The 19,011-nt window shown below is 38.0% G+C and overlaps 1 protein-coding gene across 2 annotated transcripts in view; it reads right to left on the bottom strand.

The window, feature by feature from the left end:
* Positions 1 to 19,011, bottom strand: part of USP3 (ubiquitin specific peptidase 3) — an 81,827-nt gene that overhangs the window by 42,075 nt on the left and 20,741 nt on the right. For both annotated transcript variants that reach the window (XM_028494905.2, XM_007111004.4), the window contains 5 exons: positions 15,017 to 15,100; positions 11,434 to 11,515; positions 9,821 to 9,903; positions 8,103 to 8,216; positions 5,398 to 5,511 (listed from right to left, as the gene is read on the bottom strand). In XM_028494905.2, coding sequence (XP_028350706.1) covers positions 5,398 to 5,511; positions 8,103 to 8,216; positions 9,821 to 9,903; positions 11,434 to 11,515; positions 15,017 to 15,100 — 477 coding nt within the window. The remainder of the gene's footprint in view (positions 1 to 5,397; positions 5,512 to 8,102; positions 8,217 to 9,820; positions 9,904 to 11,433; positions 11,516 to 15,016; positions 15,101 to 19,011) is intronic.

Genomic DNA, 19,011 nt, shown 5'->3' with positions numbered 1-19,011 from the left:
AAGTGACAGGAAGAGTCGCATGTCTCTCACTTGAAATCAAAAGCTGAAAGGATTAAGCTGGGACTTCCCTGGTGGTCCAGTGGTTAAGAATCTGCCTTCCAATGCAGGGGACACGGGTTTGGTCCCTGGTCGGGCAACTAAGATCCCACATGCCACGGGGCAACTAAGCCTGCGTGCTCTAGAGCCCGTGGGCCACAACTAGAGAGCACACGTGCTGCAACTACTGACCCCCCCCCACGACAACCAGAGAGAAGCCTGCACGCCACAATGAAGCTCCCATGTGCCGCAACTAAGATCCGATGCAGCCTAAATAAATAAATATATTTTTAAAAATGCTAAAAGGAGTAAGTTTAGTGAGGAAGGCATGTCAAATGCTGAGACAGGCCAAAAGTTAGGCCTCTTGCACCAAACAGCCAAGTTGTGAAAGCAAAGGAAAAGTTCTTGAAGGAAAGTAAAAGTGCTGCCCCAGTGAAGACACGACTGATAAAAAAATGAAACCCTATTGCTGATATGAAGAAAGTTTTATCAGTCTGGATAGAAGATCAAACCAGCCACAACATTCCCTTCAGCCCAAGCTTAATTTAGAGCAAGGCACTAACTAACTCTCCTCAATTCCATGAAGGCTGAGAGAAGTGAGAAAGCTGCAGAAGAGAAGTCTGAAGCTAGCAGAGGTTGGTTAGTGAGGCTTAAGGAAAGAAGCCGTCTCCATAACAGAAAAGTGCAAGGTGAAGCAGCAAGTGCTGATGCAGAACCGGCAGCAAGATATCCAGGTCTTGCTAAGAAGATCAATAATGAAGGAAGCTACACCAAATAACAGATTTTCAATGTAGATAAAACAGCCTTATACTGGAAGAAGATGCCATCTAGGACCTTCCTAGCTAGAGAGGAGAAGTCAACGCCTGGCTTCAAAGCTTCAAAGGACAGGCTGCCTCTCTTGTTAGGGGCTCGCTAATACAGCTGGTGACTTTAAATTGAAGCATGCTCATTCATCATTCTGAAAATCCTAGGACCCTTAAGAATAATGCTAAATCTACTCTGCCTGTGCTCTATAAATGGAACAACAAAGCCTGGATGGCAGCATATCTGTTTACAACATGGTTTACTGAATATTTTAAGCCCACTGTTGAGACCTACTGCTCAGAAAAGATTTATTACTGCTCATGGACAACACACCTGGTCACCCAAGAGCTCTGATGGAGACATACAATGAGATGAATGTTGTTTTCATGCCTGCTAACACAACATCCATTCTGCAGCCCATGGATCAAGGAGTCATTTTGACTTTCAAGTCCTATTCTTGAAGAAATACATTTTGTAAGGCCACAGATAGTGATTCCTCTGATGGATCTGAGCAAAGCAAACTGAAAACCTTCAGAAAGGATTCCCCATTCTAGATGCCATTAAGAACATCATTTGTGATTCATGGGAAGAGGTCAGAATATCAACACTAACAGGAGTTTGGATGAAGCAGATTCCAAACCTCATGGATGACTCTGAAAAAAGTTCACTATTTGGAACAGCTTTATTTCGATATTTGCTAATTTATTTCAGTGGCCTGGAACCAAACCCAAACATTACTGAGGTATGCCTATATTGTTTAAAATATAAACAGCTTGGTGTTTTTTTAAAGTCCTCTATTTACAAATACCCAAGAAGGATTATTATTAAATTAAATAGATCTTTTCAAGTGATATTATCTACAAAGATCTTTTATATTTTCTACAAAGCCAAGTAGAATAGCTAGCAAATTCAAGAAAGATTTTTCAGTAATTTCTTCATCCATCATTTTTTAAACATTTAAGAAAACGAAAGAAAACTGTCTTGGGAAGTCAATGAAGATATATTAAATCAAGTTTTACATGAAAGTAGAAATAGCACGTAAGTGACACGATGAATCAAGGGAATAAATACTATGAACTGATATGAATTATCAAGAGACTTTCCTGGAGAGCGTTAGCATTAAGCTGGATTCTAAAGAAAGAGATGCGACCACAAATACCGTAGACAGGAAGCAGATGACAGACAAATATATGGAGGCAATAAGACAAAATCATGTTAAGGAAAGCAAGGAGTAACAAAGGCTAGCAGAAAAGACTATCAAAATTACAAAAGCTAATTGTCTTTTGACCCAGCAATTCCTCTTTTAAATATCTTCATTATACATATGAGATTACCCACTTCAGCACTATTTGGAACAGCAAAGAAGAAGAAACGTAACCTATGTAATCATTGGTAGGGGACTATTAAATCATGATGCAACCATAAAGTGGAATATTATGCAGCCATAAAATGACTGAGAAAGCTATTTATATACTAACATGAATCATCTCAAAGTAGAAAAACAAGATATGTTACCATTTATGTTAAAAATTATGGGGCTTCCCTGGTGGCACAGTGGTTGAGAATCTGCCTGCTAATGCAGGAGACATGGGTTCGAGCCCTGGTCTGGGAGGATCCCACGTGCCGCGGAGCGGCTGGGCCCGTGAGCCACAACCACTGAGCCTGTGCATCTGGAGCCTGTACTCTGCAACGAGAGGCCGCGATAATGAGAGGCCCGTGCACCGCGATGAAGCGTGGCCCCTGCTTGCCGCAACTAGAGAAAGCCCTCGCACAGAAACGAAGACGCAACACAGCAAAAATAAACTCCTACCCCCAACATCTTCTTTAAAAAAAAAAAAATTATGCACATGCTTGTATGTATATACACACAGAACATCACTGAAAGGCTACACAAAAATCTGTTAACTATGGTTGCTCCCAGAAAGCAAAATGAAAGGCTGGGGAATAGAGTAAAAGAAAAAACTTTCATTGTATAACCTTTCTTTACCTTTTGAAATTTTGAACCATGTGTATTTTTGTCTATTTAAAAAAAATACACTTTAAGGTATTTTTATGAAAAAAGAAAGGACAGGAAAAGCTGGGCATACTAGGAAGCCATAAGAAGTGTGGTAAGTTAGATATATGTATCCTGGGAAGTTCAAACTCAGGAACAGTTTCCCTGCTGAGTGACTGGCTTTTGGTTTGCGTGGGAAAAGAGAAAGAATAGCTCTGATGATTTCTTTTTCCAAAGCTGTTGATTACATTTAGGGTACTTTTTTTTCTGCATTTATTTAATAAATGAAAGTTGTTCCTACTTCTACATGCATGATTGTATTTCAGGCTCCTCGCTTTTTTTTCCCCCTTGGCCATGCCGCGCAGCTCACGGGATCTCAGTTCCCCGACCAGGGATTGAACCCAGGCCACAGCAGTGAAAACCTGGGATCCTAATCACTAGGCCACCAGGGAACTCCCCAGGCTCCTCTTATTTTATTCCAAGGTATCACACTCCCTAGATACTGTCATATGTTAATCAAGGAAAATGGGCTTTCTAAACTTTAAAGAATTTTACTTTGCGATTATAAATACAAACATAATTCAAGATTCATTGCATTTCCACTTCGGCATGTTACCCTGTAGACATAATAGGAGTAACAATTACAAGAAGAAAACCCTACCTCACACCTGGGCATTGTGCAGTGACCCTGCACTAAAACTTTATTCATGATATAATCTCAAGATCTAGAGCTAACCAAGAGAAAATTATTCTCTGATTACATGAAAGTGAGGAACAATCTGAATTACTACAGAATGAAGAGAAAGCCCTGCTAAGAACACACAGACATCCTATTCTGATCAGTCATTAAGGAAATCTAAGAGTTCATATGTACTAGGAATCACTCCGGAAACGCCATCCGAATTTCTCAACCTGGTTACCAATTCCAAAAGTTCTTTCCCTTCATTGGTAGGAATAATAGAATGAGTAAAATTAAGCAGCTAAAAACTAAATCATGCTCACAGCTGGGCTAAAGAAACTAGAAAGAGCAGAGATATGGGCAGATTTAGATGAAAAGTAGAATTCTATTAAATGAAGAGGGAACTGAGTCACCATGGGAACCAAGTAGAAGAGTATAAAGGTGGTTGGTGGGCCTCACTGGGGCACGCGGACAAATTACTGTTAACACATCTATCGCTGACCAACACCCCAAAGACCTGGGTTCTAATTCTGGTCCCAACACCTACTAGATGTATAAAACTGAACAAACGACTCTCCTCTGTCTCAGTTCCATCTTCTTTGAGATGGGGCTAACACTTCTTACCCTGATGGGAATTTTGTTGTGTTTCTTAATGAAGATCAGATATAAAAAATACCTAAAGTGCTCGACACATAACAGACATTCAACAAATGGAAGCAATTTCTATATAATAACCAAACACAAAGAAAGATTAAATCCCTATCAAGAGTCTAAGTAGGTGATTGTTAGAAATTTTATATCAAGTCTAGACGTGATTAGCAGTAACTTAATCATTTCTACCTTTCCCATTTAGAGTCAGGAAATTCTAAAATTCTTACAAAATTATTCTCTCCTTCTCAGGAGAGATTTAAATAACATGAAATATAAAAGAAATTTCCTTCAAAACAAAGACCAGGGTTAACAGTAGTCAATTATGTCTGATCCTCAAGGCTAGACTCTTTGGTAAGGCAACAAAGTATAGTCCTTTGAAGCTGTTACCCTTTAGACATTTCTCTATACTACCAATATATCTAAACCACTCTGAGACAGTAAAGCAAGATATATTACTGAGTTTTACTAGAGCGTGCTGGTTTTAAAAAAGGAGAGGGCTGTACATAAGGTGCCAAAATCATGACTAGTAGGAACCATGACGTGCTTCAGAAAGATAAAATCAGCAGAAGGTGGCAAAGGCTGCTGTCAAGCACCCGTAGTGCTTCAGATCTGCTGTTACCTACGGGGAGGACTAGCTTAGGAGAAGAGGTAGATTTCTCTGACAGCAGGGCTGTTTCCCCAATCAAGCGAGACCAGATAAAGAACACGGGAAACGCTGTGACTCTATAACCACATTAGGAGATGATGTGTTAATTGTGTTACCTTCGGGAAAGCGAATGAATCCCAATAGACTTAACTACAGTCTCGTAAGGTCTTTAGAACCCAGACCAGAACAGTGAATACGATACCATGGTTTTCTACTGTTTACGTTTGGATTTTTTTTTTTTAGCTGAAATAACAGGACAGTGTATGATGATAATTACTCTGTATAAGATTTTGAAAAAATCAAGGAAATTTTGTCCAGTATGTTTTCCTAGAGCACGTTAAGTTATTTATAAGGGCTATGTTTTTATAACAACAAACTGCCCTGCCTTTTGTTAAAGATTTTTCTAAGGTCTATCTATTATTTAAACACATTTGTCTAGTAGGATATATCCAACTTCTGCTCTTCTCCTTAAAAAACAAAACACTGGTTTCATTATTGAGAATACCACCACTTTGTTGGAAATTGTTTCGGGAACAGTGTAAAGACTAATATTAATGTTTTAAATACCCTTCATTAAATAATACTTACCTAAAATTCGGCATAATCTTCCAAACAACATAAAATAAGGACTCTGGGCTAAATGCAGTCTGGCTACCTTGCCATAATGCACAGAGTGTCTTTCTAAACTCTTCCACCAAAGACCTAGAAAAGAGCAGGGGATGATGAGACCCTCAGCATTAGTGAGAGGCTACTATTTCAATACACAATGACAAACTGTCTAAAATCCACAAATAAAAAATGAAATCATAAAAAGAGTTTGGTCTCTTCTGAACTAAACCTGACAGCTAAGTACAGCATCTCAAAACCCATACAAATAGCAGTAATTACAGACAAAACTAGTTTTTTAACTATATGTTGAACTCTGAGTATGCCAAAGTACTGCCATACTTGTAAAATAAAGCAATGGATAAGTTACAAATCAAATTACAAATTACCTAAGAATGTAATCTTTCATAAAAACCCATAAAACAAGTAATAGAATCTCTTTCTCCATCTCTTGCCTTTCTCCTTCCTGCCCCCCTCTAGGAGCGCACTTCCCAGACCTCGGTGCGTGACTGTCTGCTCAGCTCTGCCGCAGAGTTCATCTGGCCACAAAGCTTCAACACTCACCTCTATACCAATGACTCTCAAATCCAAATCTAAACTCCAGATTTTTCTCATGACCACTTTTATTCAGCTGTCTCCAGGTTCCAACAGGAACTTTCTACTGGCTGCCCTCTTGTCTCTTCTAACTCAGTGTGTCCTAAACCTGCTCTCCGTACTCTCCCTACTGCCCCTCAGTCTCCAATCGCCCCTTCTCTCACAGGAATACAACTTCCATTTTTTTCTTGGCACATGAGCTCCTGGAATAAAAAAAAATTTGAGTGTGCCCAATTTCTGACAAGTTCCCTTAAAGAGAAAGAGTGGTCCTTCTTATTCACCCCTTCCTTCTGCCTTCCAGCTAGAATGAGGACGAAACGGTGGTGCGCCAGCACCATTGTGGATGATGTGGATAAGAGTCTCCCCCAGGGCTGGTGGGACAGAGAGCCAGAGGAGCCCAGTGATTGTGTGAAATAAACCTAGATGGATAACCTCCAACTTTTACGTGAGAAGATAAACCATGGGTGTTTAAGTCACTGTTAGTTTTGGTCTTCTATGCGTGTAGGTAAACTTATACACCTCCTCAACTTCGATGACTGTATGTGTCAATACAGCTACCATACTCGTGGATACCTGGTTGATATCACAGGGGATCTCACTATCTTCTTTCTCAACCCCTGTTATCCAGTAGGTTCCTGAGATACAAATCATATTTTTTACTTCCTAGTACCTGAACCCTCATCCTGTGTTTGAGGAACCCCACCTTAAGAGTCAAAGCCTGCCTCCTACTGTGGAAGCTGAAAAGGCCAGGTACTTGCTCTCTCAGCCCCCGCCCGCTCCGCCTTGAAGCCAGGACTCAGGTACATGGCCTGGCTATGCCTATTTGAAGCTGGAACAGTGCCAGATTGTTTCTGGTGGCAAAGAGCACAGTCAGGAGTGCAGGGGCAGCAGTAACAGCAGCATCCACCCAGCACCCAACTGCAGCAGTGCCAGCAATGGGAACTTCGGTGCAGCATGGACAGCGGTCCTAATGGGGCACCCTTATGGATGCCTAGACTCCAGACCTGATTTTCCCCCTATCCAGTAATGGTAAGCTCACCAACAGACTTTCAATAAATTCCTTTTCTGCCTAAAATGGCCAGTGGCAATTTCTATAATTCATAACTAAACCCTAAATGACACTAATGCATCAAGTACTACTAATTCTTCCCTTAACTTTTGTGCACATGTACTTTTTTCCTCTTCATTTCACGGCTATTCCCTCTAACCAATTACTATAAAGTGAAAAGCCTCCTTGAATGCAGGCGCGTTCCAGCTCATCCTATATGCTGCTACCAAAGTAAACTCTTAAAACACCACTTCTAGTGCTATCATTCCATCCCTGCTCCAATGCCTGGCTTCACTGCATACTCCACACTACACACTATTCTAACACGGCCTATCCTATTCTCCCTCAGGCATCTAGGCAGAACACTGTCAGATTATAAGACAGCTTTTCAGAATGTGTGGGGATGGGGTGTGCGGGAGCAGGGATGGGCAGGCAGGGAAAACATTACATTAAAATACATACAGATGATAAATCGTAGACCTATTTCAGTAATGTTAAGATACCCCTTACGGTCATGATAATATGATAAATCTTTCTGAACCCCAAAGAGAACATGGCTGCACTGAATTTGAATATATATTGGTTTGGTTCTCAATAATCACTTGTCAACTTTTTTCCCCTTCCATATCAACTAAAAATTGTACTGCTCCATAATTAATTTGATAACTACAAATTAATTTAATTATCCAAGACAGGTTTACCTAACCCTATCAGACAAATCAATTCACAAAGACTAATGATATTCACACCGGTCTATACCTAGAACTGTATTTCCTTCATAGATGTCAATTTTAGAATGCCCCAATTCAAAGACTCAACAAGCAGAGTGCTACATTTGTCCTGCCTACTAGGTAAATAGAAATAAAAGAATTCCAACAATTATTAAGATTGCTAGCTAGATACTTAAACACAATTGAGAGTTGTTTTGGTGGTGGTGTTTTTTTTTAATGCACGTGCCTATTAACTCAGATAATGCAATGGAAATCACCAGTAGAGTCATTTGTTCTGTAGCTCAAAGCCAGAAAGGACATATTCTTAGACTCACACGTTGTTGTCCCCCTGGCTCCTGGTATGGTACGTTCGCCTTCCTGCTGTCTTCCCATTCCTTAACTCCACAGCAGGCAGCTCTTTGAAATAACAGCAAAACTGCTCAATGTTACTATTTTAAAAGGAAGGGAAAAAAATTATTAATTTTTAAATGTATTAAGAAGTAAAGAAAGCACTATGAGACCTATACAGTATAGGGATTTTGAAAATGTGATATTTCAATTTCTCATTAAAATGGTACTCAATGCAATCTCTTAACATTGCATTTCTCCATTAAGCTTCCTCATTTACTCCAAGAAAACAACATAAGGGGGACTTCCTGGTGGCACAGTGAGTAAGACTCTGCACTCCCAATGCAGGGGGCCCGGGTTCAATCCCTGGTCAGGAAACTAGATCCCACATGCATGCTGCAACTAAGAGTTTGCATGCCACAACTTAGGAGCCCTGGAGCCACAACTAAGGAGCCCGCCTGCCACAACTAAGACCCAGAGCAACCAAATAAATAAATAAATAAATACATATTTTTTTTAAAGGGAATATAAGTAGATGACTTTGCAAAAATAAACAAAGACCTTAGAGCAAAATCTCTGTTCCAGAAATCCTCAATTCCCCCTTCCCATCTATAGACTGTCACCATTTCTTTCTTTTCAGGGTCTTTGTTCCCAAGTGTTCAATAATTTCCTCAAATAAAAGCCATGAAACCAACCATATTGTTTAAATACACTATAAGAGTAACAAGGAGAATTCAGTAGTGACTAGAACTTCTTCTTTGAGCAAGACTAGATAAGCTGAGAGCCAGTACCTTTAAGGAGAGATCACATATGGCTTCTGTTCCTTATTAGCAAGGTGGCCTTGGGAAAATAATTTACTGTGGTCTTTGATACCACATTAAAATCTAAAAGTATACAACTTTCTAAATAATTTCTTCTGTATGACTTAGGTCAGCCTTGTTGTCTATTTTATTTTTCCTTTTCATCTTACTCTTTTTTTCTTTGGCCACACAGCATGTGGGATCTTAGTTCCCTGACCAGGAATCGAACCCGAGCCCCCTGCAGTGGAAGCACAGAGTCAACCGCTGTACCACCAGGGAAGTCCCTGCTCATCTTACATTTTGAAGATCTTCTAAACATCTGTTCTTATGACCATACTTAAGACTCAACTAATGATTGAACTAAGTTATCTGAAAAAGGTTCCTTATAGCCCAGGGGTCTGCAAACTATGGCCCACAGGACAAATCTGACCCTGGGCCAGTGAGCTTTTACATTTTTAAAGTGAGTTTTATATTTTTAAAGAGTTGTTTAAAAGGGAGACGGGTATTGAAGGGAGGAGAAGATGTGTGAGAAAGCCTGGATGTGGCATGCAAAGATTAAAAATATTTATTTAATCTGGCCTTTTACAGAAGTTTGCTGGCCTGTGCTCAAGCCTATTCAAGAAGGAACAGGAACTAAATAATAACAGCTAACAGTTATTTACTGCTAGGCACTGTTCTAAGCACTTTACGTAAATTATATAATATCTTCCTGACTACCCTGTGAGGTAGACTATTATCCCCAATTTCACTGATGAGAAAACTAACGCACAGGGAACTGAGGTAACTTGCCCCAAGTTACCAGGCTAGAGTTAGTGGCAGAGACAGGATCTGAACCCAGAGCCTTCGCTCTTAACCATTCCACCAGAAACTAATGTCAGATACTTAAGCTCTGACTGTAACAGTACCTGAGTGACTGAAGGATGGCGTTCATGAAACACGTGTTCCCCAAATTCCGAAGGCCTGTGGCACAAATGGCAGTGGTGCTTCCCTGTAGAATGGAACAAGAGGTGGCCTTCAGTAATACCAAGAGAAGGCCAACTGTTTCAACATCAAAGAAGAACAAAGGCCTATATTTGAAACTCTAGCAACAAGCCAGTTCGGAATTGATACTTTTCAGTCCAACAAATATTTCAAATTCTCTTTCTACTCTCTGTAAACGTGTCTGGATCTTTTTAGAAGGCTGTTTCTGATCCTAGGATTGTTCTAAATGGAAGCTTATGAGGGAGTCACCATTAATAAGTACTGTGGAGTACACAATGCAAAAACCAGGAAGATCCTTAAAAGAAATAAGTTTAAGACTTAATGCTGTCATAAGACTCTATTAAAGCTACTACAAATTGAAAAAAATATAAACATGCCAAGTATTTCTGTCCCCCAGCTTTTAACTCTAAGCCATGCAAATGACCAATACATGTTTTCCTAGCAATGGAATATCAATCTGAAAAAACTACCTGAACTTCCCTTAAAGACTAGGGCTTTGTTTTTTGATTAGCTGTACAAATGCACTGTGATGTCTGAATACTACACATGGTTAGTGAATCTACCCATCCAACCCAAGGCATCACTTTAGCTCTTTCTTCCACAAAATTGTAACACTTAATTAAGTGTGTGTCTAAACAGAGGTAGCATGACAGCAGAGAGGTAGATGCAGGACAAAATTACTGGTATATTTTACAATATTTAGTCATCTTTAAACTTTGTTACTCCATTAATGGCCATACATCTGGTAAGAGATGGGTATCAGAATGAGGAAGCATATTCTTTTAAGGTGAAATTGTATTAATGAAGTCCTAAGGAAAAAACTTACCAAAACTTCAGACCCAAAGCATTTTTTTTTTTTTTAAGATTTTTATTTTATTTATTTATTTTTTGGCTGTGTTGGGTCTTTGTTGCTACCTGCGGGCCTTCTCTAGTTGAGGTGCACGGGCTTCTCATTGTGGTGGCTTCTCTTGCTGCAGAGCAGGGCTCTAGGCGCATGGGCTTCAGTAGTTGTGGCACACGGGCTCAGTAGTTGTGGCTCGTGGGCTCTAGAGCGCAGGCTCATAGTTGTGGTGCACGGGCTTAGTCGCTCCGCGGCATGTGGGATCTTCCCGGACCAGGGCTCGAACCCGTGTCCCCTGCGTTGGCAGGCGGATTCTTAACCACTGTGCCACCAGGGAAGCCCCAGACCCATAGAATTTGCACTAGGGACCTTTAACAGAAGGAAGCAAGGATCTTTGGGGTCCTATAGAGATGGAGTAATAAGGTACATGAGTAGGCATTAAGAACAAATGCCTGCTAAGGCAGAGGAGCACGGTAGTCATCCTGACAGAAGGAAGGCACTGACAGACAGACTCGCTGGGGTATTTAGTCACGTCAAGAATCATTAGTACAAGTGGCAAACATTTTGTAAAATATTCCAAATCCAAGGCATACGTTTATAAAAGTTTATAAAGGGCAACATTAATGTTAGAATTGTAATCAAACAGTGACTAGATCTCAACCAATTCTTATATTTGAATACATTTTAATTACTTACATTTACTTTTAGTAACTTGCTGTTCAGTGATGAGTTTTCCAAAAGTTTTCTTTTCCTATGCCTGTCAGCTGTGAAAGCTGAGCTATTAAAGCACAAACAGACAGTCAAAAAGACATTCATACATACACAACACTACACAGCAGGACAGAGTAAACATGGCTGTTCTAAGTATCTAGGGTATGAAGCCCTGCCTGGCTGCTTAGCCAGGCCAGGAAGTGACCCATTAGGCCACTGTGGCCCACAAGTATTTCAAGTAACTGAGGAGTTCCACTTCCCGTGGAAATCCCCACTGCTCCTCCAGCAGGGCGGGGGCTGGAAGCTGCCACCCCCAGGCACTTCCCAGAAAAGCTGGCCAAGTGGATGTGGTCTGTTGGACAGTCCCTCTCCTCCACCGCTCTATCTACCTAATCAATGGTGAAGCTTCAAACAAGAGAACACCCACTACTCATAAAAAAGAAAAACACTGGTCTGACTTGATTATTCTGAGATTTAACATTAAGTCGCAAATACTATGCCACTTCTTTCTTAATTTTGATAAAGGTATCATGTTTTGTTAATATGTTGTAATAGATGATGATATAATCTGAGTTTGCAGAATGATAAATTATAGACGCATAGGCATATATCAATTGATTCAGCTATGCTACAAAGCATATTCTAAAACAAATCCTAATTAGCACATAAATTCTGAATTTAAATTAAATGTTTCTCATTGAAAGAGATATTAGTTTGAAATTTATTAGAAAATAATTCCTATCTTCAAAGGGTCACTTTAAAATTATTATGTATCAGGGGAACTAATCTAAAGGAAGTGGAAGTTACTATTAAACAACATAGACTTTTTAAGTCTACCAACTCTTTCCCATCTTCCAAAAGTACCAGGCTAATCCAAAGAAAATATATAATTATTTTTCTTTCCAGAATTTCCACATGAACTGTCTTTAGAGCATCAGATCTAGTGACAGTCAGCTGTTTCAAATCTAAAAATATTCTTAGGAAAAATGTCTTCAGAAATGTATGTCCCTCTCAGTGTACTGGTGACTACAAGGTAAAAAGAGATAATCCCATATGTACTACGATGTTAAGTTATTCCTTCACAAATTCTGTAGGTAAGGAAGTTCAGTCACAAGCACAGTGTATATACTGTGACAATGCCTAATAGTTAACTTTTAGTTTTAACCTATACAAAAAAAGCATTTAGCTTTTTAAAAATATGTTATTATATTTTACCATCAATGATTCTCAAAATGGTAGAATCCTTTAGATCCACGCTATTTAATATGGTAGCTGCTCACAACATGTGGCTAATAAATTTAAATTAATTAAACTTAAAAATGTAAAATTCAGGGCTTCCCTGGTGGCGCAGTGGTTGAGAGTCCGCCTGCCGATGCAGGGGACGAGGGTTCGTGCCCCGGTCCGGGAAGATCCCACATGCCGCGGAGCGGGCTAGGCCCGTGAGCCATGTGTGGCTAATAAATTTAAATTAATTAAACTTAAAAATGTAAAATTCAGGGCTTCCCTGGTGGCGCAGTGGTTGAGAGTCCGCCTGCCGATGCAGGGGACGAGGGTTCGTGCCCCGGTCCCGGAAGATCCCACATGCCGCGGAGCGGGCTAGGCCCGTGAGCCATGGGCGCTGAGCCTGCGCGTTCGGAGCCTGTGCTCCGCAACGGGAGAGGCCACAACAGTGAGAGGCCCGCGTACCGCAAAAAAAAAAAAAAGAAAATGTAAAATTCAGTTCCTCGTCACACTAGCTAATTTTCAAGTACTCAAGAGTCACATGTGTCTAGTGGCTACCATACTGGACAGTGTAGATTAATACGTTTCTGGTGCGCAGTGCTTCTCCAGAGGATACACTAAACAGTCTAAAGTAAAACTCAAATGTAATCATAGTTCTTTCATTGTCGCTTCCATTACAGATTAAAGCCTATGTTTGAAAAAATAAAAATAAATTTAGGTAATGTTTATCGACATAGAAAAAGGATTGCAAAGTAGCTTTTCAGTGGGACCAAGGAGAAGTGTAGACAAGGCAGTCTGTGACATCTTTTACCTGATGAAGAAATAAATGGAAATAAAAGATTCAATATCTGCATAAACGCATGCAGGTTCTTGAACGTCCGGTTTTCCCTTTGACTTAGTTCTGATGAATTTATTTGTCATTGAGATGACAGTCTTTTCTTAGAGAAAACTATTAGTGGCAGGAAGAAATAATTTGGTAGCTACCTACTTCTATAACAAAGAATCAAGTTAGTAAGATCTTTACAATGACATCACCACACCAAAGAGTGATATTTACATAAATTACTGCAGGAATCTCCTACTTCACAGTTAATTGTGATTATTTCAGACCAAATTCAATATTTTAGATCTGTGTGTCTATACCTGTGTCTCTAACCCTAGATATGCTCCTGCTGCTTTGTTCAAATTAAAAGGGAGGAGGCGCTTTGAAAAAGTGAGGAGCCCCAAGATGACAAGCCAAAGTGCACTTAAACCCAGACTGTTCTAATTGGCCTAGGTTTCAAAGAAATCAATTCTTCCCTTATCAGCTTATAGTCTATTTAGACAGAGCCATGCACAGAGACTTTGGTTAACCAAAGCTAGACGGTGTTTCACTCAAAACAGGTTATTCCCTCTCAGCACTCAATTTTAAAATACTCTGTTGGCTACACATGTAAGTTTGCTAAAGGACTCCCACTTGTGGCGTGTTCTCACAATACCATTTATACATCGACTGTCAAAATAAATAAGATGTTGTAAAGCAATTATACTCCATTAAAGATTTTTTTAAAAACAACAAAAAATAAATAAATTAGATGGCACTTGACGATTAGGGGTGATTTACACAAATTTCACCTGAGTCAGAGACCATTCCAGGGCCATGCTTCTATCCACTGCAGCTTCAAAGACGTTGCTACTGGGGTTTCTGTTTACTGCTTGAATTTTGGGTCTAGTGAGTTTTATCGGACTAACCTATTTGGCTATAGCAAAAAATAATACTATTCACTTAAGCAGTTTAATTTCTTTATGATGACAAAGCATTTCACAGCTTCCTATACTTTCAAGTGATAAATACTGACCCTAACAAAAAAAGGAAAAGAAGAAACGAGGATCTTGTGCTATCACACAGATGCACGCTGAACAATAATATAATTAAACCTATTTTCCCTTGATACATAAATTTCAGAGTTTCTAAGAAGACCTCATAAGACATTTGGATAAGGATTTTCTAATATCAAAGGTAACTCTATAATGATTTTGTATCATTTTTTGCCCTTCCCTTGCACTACCAAAATTCCCCTTGCAAATAAACTGAGGAGCTTATAAGTTGGTGGATAATAACTAAAAAACAGGCTCTGGAGCCCTTGGATATGGTTTATGACAAATATTAAACAAAATAAATGCTGAGCTATGATCACTGACTATGGGCATTTTCAGATACCCAACTCCAAAGTTTATTTTGTTCACATTTCAATCACACTAAAAACGTGATGAAGTTATGGAACTCATAAACAAAAATCCCACTCAGAAATGCTGATAGACCCCTCAACCCCACTGCATCCCTTCTTTCCCAAGGCCTATTACTTACTTTTCCAAGTTTTGTAAGTGTTCTCTGACTTTCTGTACCAGTCCCAGCTTGGTGTCATTAATCACAAAATCATCACAGCGATAACTGCAAGGAAAATATTAATCAATGTGTGTAAAGAGCTTGAGGAAACCACAGTAATGAAATCACTAAAAGGCCTGGCTACTGCCAAGATGATCACATGCCTCTGCAGGCAGTTACTGTCAGTGGTGAGTTTAAAGAGGACTTGGAATCCACAATGGAATGCTTTTTAAGAGTCCTTTTAAAAAGCCACGTAGGCAATGAACACCAGTTTCTTTACACATTTTTATTCAAAAGCTCTTCAATTCCTCTTTCAAAAATGAAATACGCTACTACATGTGTTATATTCTTTTCAGTGGTACATAATACATGGAAAATGAAATACAAAGCACCAATTCTGTTCATGTAGCACGAAGCCTAAATCTTTAATGTGATCCTTCCCAACTCAAATTAATGGAGAGTTTGCAGGGAGGAGAGATTTAAGAGAAAAGCAGGAAAAAAGTAATTAACCTGTAGGGATATTTGAATAAAAAAACTAAAAGCCATATATTTTACACATAATTTAATTTAAATAAACTGAATTCAGATGGTTGAGAAGAATGAACCTTTTCATTCCAAGGTGTTAGAAAACAAAAGTATAAAACAGTGGCTACATCTTTCAGGAAACCGATAACCGCTTTGAAGAAAGACGTTTAAGATGTTCCTTAAAACTGATATTGTGTGTGTGTGTGTGTGTGTGTGTGTGTGTGTGTGTGTGTGTGTGTGTGTGTGTTTTAGCAAGTCAATAAGCAAATAATATAAGGAATCACACATAATAAACTTTAACTTGTACATTAGCATTCAATTTTCTTCCTAGAATAAGGCCAATTTTAATAAAAACTTACCAGCTAGTACCAAAATATTCTTTTGAACTGCAGCTTTGTACAAAACCACTTATTATAACTACCAAAGAATAATGACAATAACACTGCCATTCTGAGCAAACAAAACTCTGAATGCATAGCAATTAGTAAAAATTAGGTCATCTCTAGCAGAATCCAAAAAACATTTCTTACATACCTGAAACCAGTCTATAAAAAAATTGTGAATAGGATGAGGGAAAGTAATTTTTTTTAAAAAAGATTACATACAAAAGCATGGCTTGTGTCTCTTATTCACAGAATTCAAAATGTGAGTGCTTTTGAAAACTTTAAGTAAAATATATATGTAATTATTTAACATGGCCCTCCGCATTAATTGACTGCCTATGTTGTCAATCAAGAGTCTCTAACGTATTCTCCAAGCTCCCGTGGTCAATCCCTAACGTTTCTACAAATAGCAAAAGCTACTTTTTACATCCTAGACCGTTTCTCTATGATCAAAGTACCAGCAATGGCAGGAAAATAATTCCTTATCAGTTTTATGACAAAGACATAAAGGAATTAAATTAGTGAAAAGGTTTAATTCCTTGCTTCCTCTCAGCATAAATGTTAAGAGGGTAAGGTCTACTCTGCAAATCTGGGTTTAAGACACTTGGTTCCTCCATGAACCTCAGGCATTCACTAAAGAATGAAATTGTCTTGTTACTCTAATTCCTGCTTACATTTTCATTCTATGTTTGCATAAATATATGCATGTATTTTGGTTAAAAGAATACCCAGTGTTCAAAACAAAAATAACTCCAAATGCTAGTGTTCATCTGGGGAATGAAGTCTAAAAGCAAATTCAGATCATCTTTCATGTATTTACATGCTGCTAGAATATCTCATTGAAAAGTAAACCCCTTAGCTTCTACAAAAAAAAACAAAAGGTTGCTTTGTTTAAAGAAACAAATTGTTTCAGATTATATGAAATAACTGATTTTTTTCTTATTAAAGTAATTCTTTTTGGTGTGACATGAATTCAACCTTTAACATTTGTTAAAGGAACATTTTCATATATTTTGAAATACAGATTCATTTACGGCCTTGCTCCATTCTGAACTAATCTGACTTAACTGGGTCTAGCTGCTTCATCTCTCTGAATGTTCATCATTAAAATGAATAAGTTTCTCTAGACTCTAGAGCTGTCCTAATGTGACTAATGCAACTGAGGAAATGCATTTTAATCTTTAAAAATTTTAATTGATATAAAATTTTATTTAACTAAAGCAGTATAAAATATATTTCCATTAAATACTTTATGGTTTTGGTAAAACTATATTTCACTTTTATTATGACATCATATAAGATGTACTGCAGTACACAGTGTGGGTGCACGTGTCATTTCTAGGATCACACGTAAGCACATCACCAGTCTAGTTTATGTCAACAGAAGGTTTCAGTTATTTTTCTATGCAATAATGAAGCTCTGTAATGTGCTTATTTGAATATTTTCTGCAGACAGCAGGAGTTACAGTGATACCTATGTAAATCGTAATTGGTAGTTAAACTGAAATACTTATTTTAATAATTAATGTAAATAAATTATTTTTCTGGGTTAAAAACAATGAAAAAAAATTTTAACTTCCAAATGAAGTTTGGAACTTTTAAAAAAAGATTACACACAAATGTGTAATTGACAACATAGGCACACTAATGAGGCAGAATCGAGTGGAAAAGTTGTATCACAAATTTTACAAATAATGGCAATTACGATTTAATACAGCAGAGCCAAATTAATAAGCTGTGTAAAAAAGGTTTTAAGATAATGAAGTAGACAATATTGAGTCATTTTCAGCAAATGCATAATAATTTAATAAGAAGTTGCTTCTCTATAGTCAAAAAATAATCAATGAAATTTGTCACAATCAATGAAATCATAATGAAATGTATAACAAAGAAGTTTCTTAGTGATTTTAAGGATTTGAGCTTGTAATTCTGGCAAGCTTTAAAATAGCTTGAATTCTTGCTCAAGAAAGAAAACCATTTTTAGATGGAGAGATGAAACATTAAATTATTATTACAGTTAAGGGAGTTATGTTTTAGAATTTGAGATAAAGATCAAAAAGGATATTTACAAAAAGTGAAAGATCTTCAGTTGATCCACCAAGCAATTGTTAGTGAATAAAAGACCTTTCTAACATTATTAAAGATCAATTCATTCAACATTTGAAAATTGTAAGTACTTTTAGCTTTAGATGAGTTTTACAAGACAAGAGACAATGGCCAATTAATACTTTGGGTATGTTTTGTTTCAAATGACTTCCAAATTGAAATGTCTTCATCTATTTGCAACCTTAAAAACAATCAACCACATGTTGTAATTATTTTTTAATCTTTTACATCTGTCACTTTCGGCTAGACAGGAAAAAGTTTCTATCAAGACAGACAAGGACCTGCTACGTGGGATCAAAAACCCGGATTTAATGGAATTATTTCCCTTATTTGATCCACTGCATATTAACATATTGAAAATATATGTGCTGTAAAGTAGACTGTAGCATGGATGCAGTTATTAAAATTGTTCAGTATACATGTGCAAACGCTCTGACGCATCACCAGTTTATGGAACTGTTAAAAGAAATAGAAGATAATGAATATAATGACTACATGTTCTTTGCCAATGTTCACTGCTTGAGTCATGGAAGAATTTTACAGAGGTTTACTGTACTGTTAACTCTAATTCAAGATTTTCTTGAAACAAAAGGAACACCTGCCAATATTGAACAAAGAGAAAACATCACAGCATGATTTACATTTTTTCACCTATATCACAGTGCACATGAATGAGTTAAATTTAAAGATCCAAGGAGAGAATAAAAGCTTGTTTGTGACCTAGCTAGACAGGTATGAGAATTTATGTTAAAATTTAAACTATTCATAATACAAATCAATAATGATTTTACACATTTCAACACGAATAAATATACAGAAGATTTTAAATACAATAGCATTATGTAAGTTGTCTGCAAAATCTACAAGAAAAATTGAAGAATGAGGGGCTTCCCTGGTGGCGCAGTGGTTGAGAGTCTGCCTGCCGATGCAGGGGACACGGGTTCGTGCCCTGGTCCGGAAAGA

The sequence above is a fragment of the Physeter macrocephalus genome, chromosome 11 (genome assembly GCF_002837175.3).
Source record: "Physeter macrocephalus isolate SW-GA chromosome 11, ASM283717v5, whole genome shotgun sequence".
Lineage (NCBI taxonomy): Eukaryota > Metazoa > Chordata > Mammalia > Artiodactyla > Physeteridae > Physeter > Physeter macrocephalus.
The sequence above is the reverse complement of the archived record's forward strand: the minus strand, read 5'-3'. Positions and strand labels throughout refer to the sequence as shown.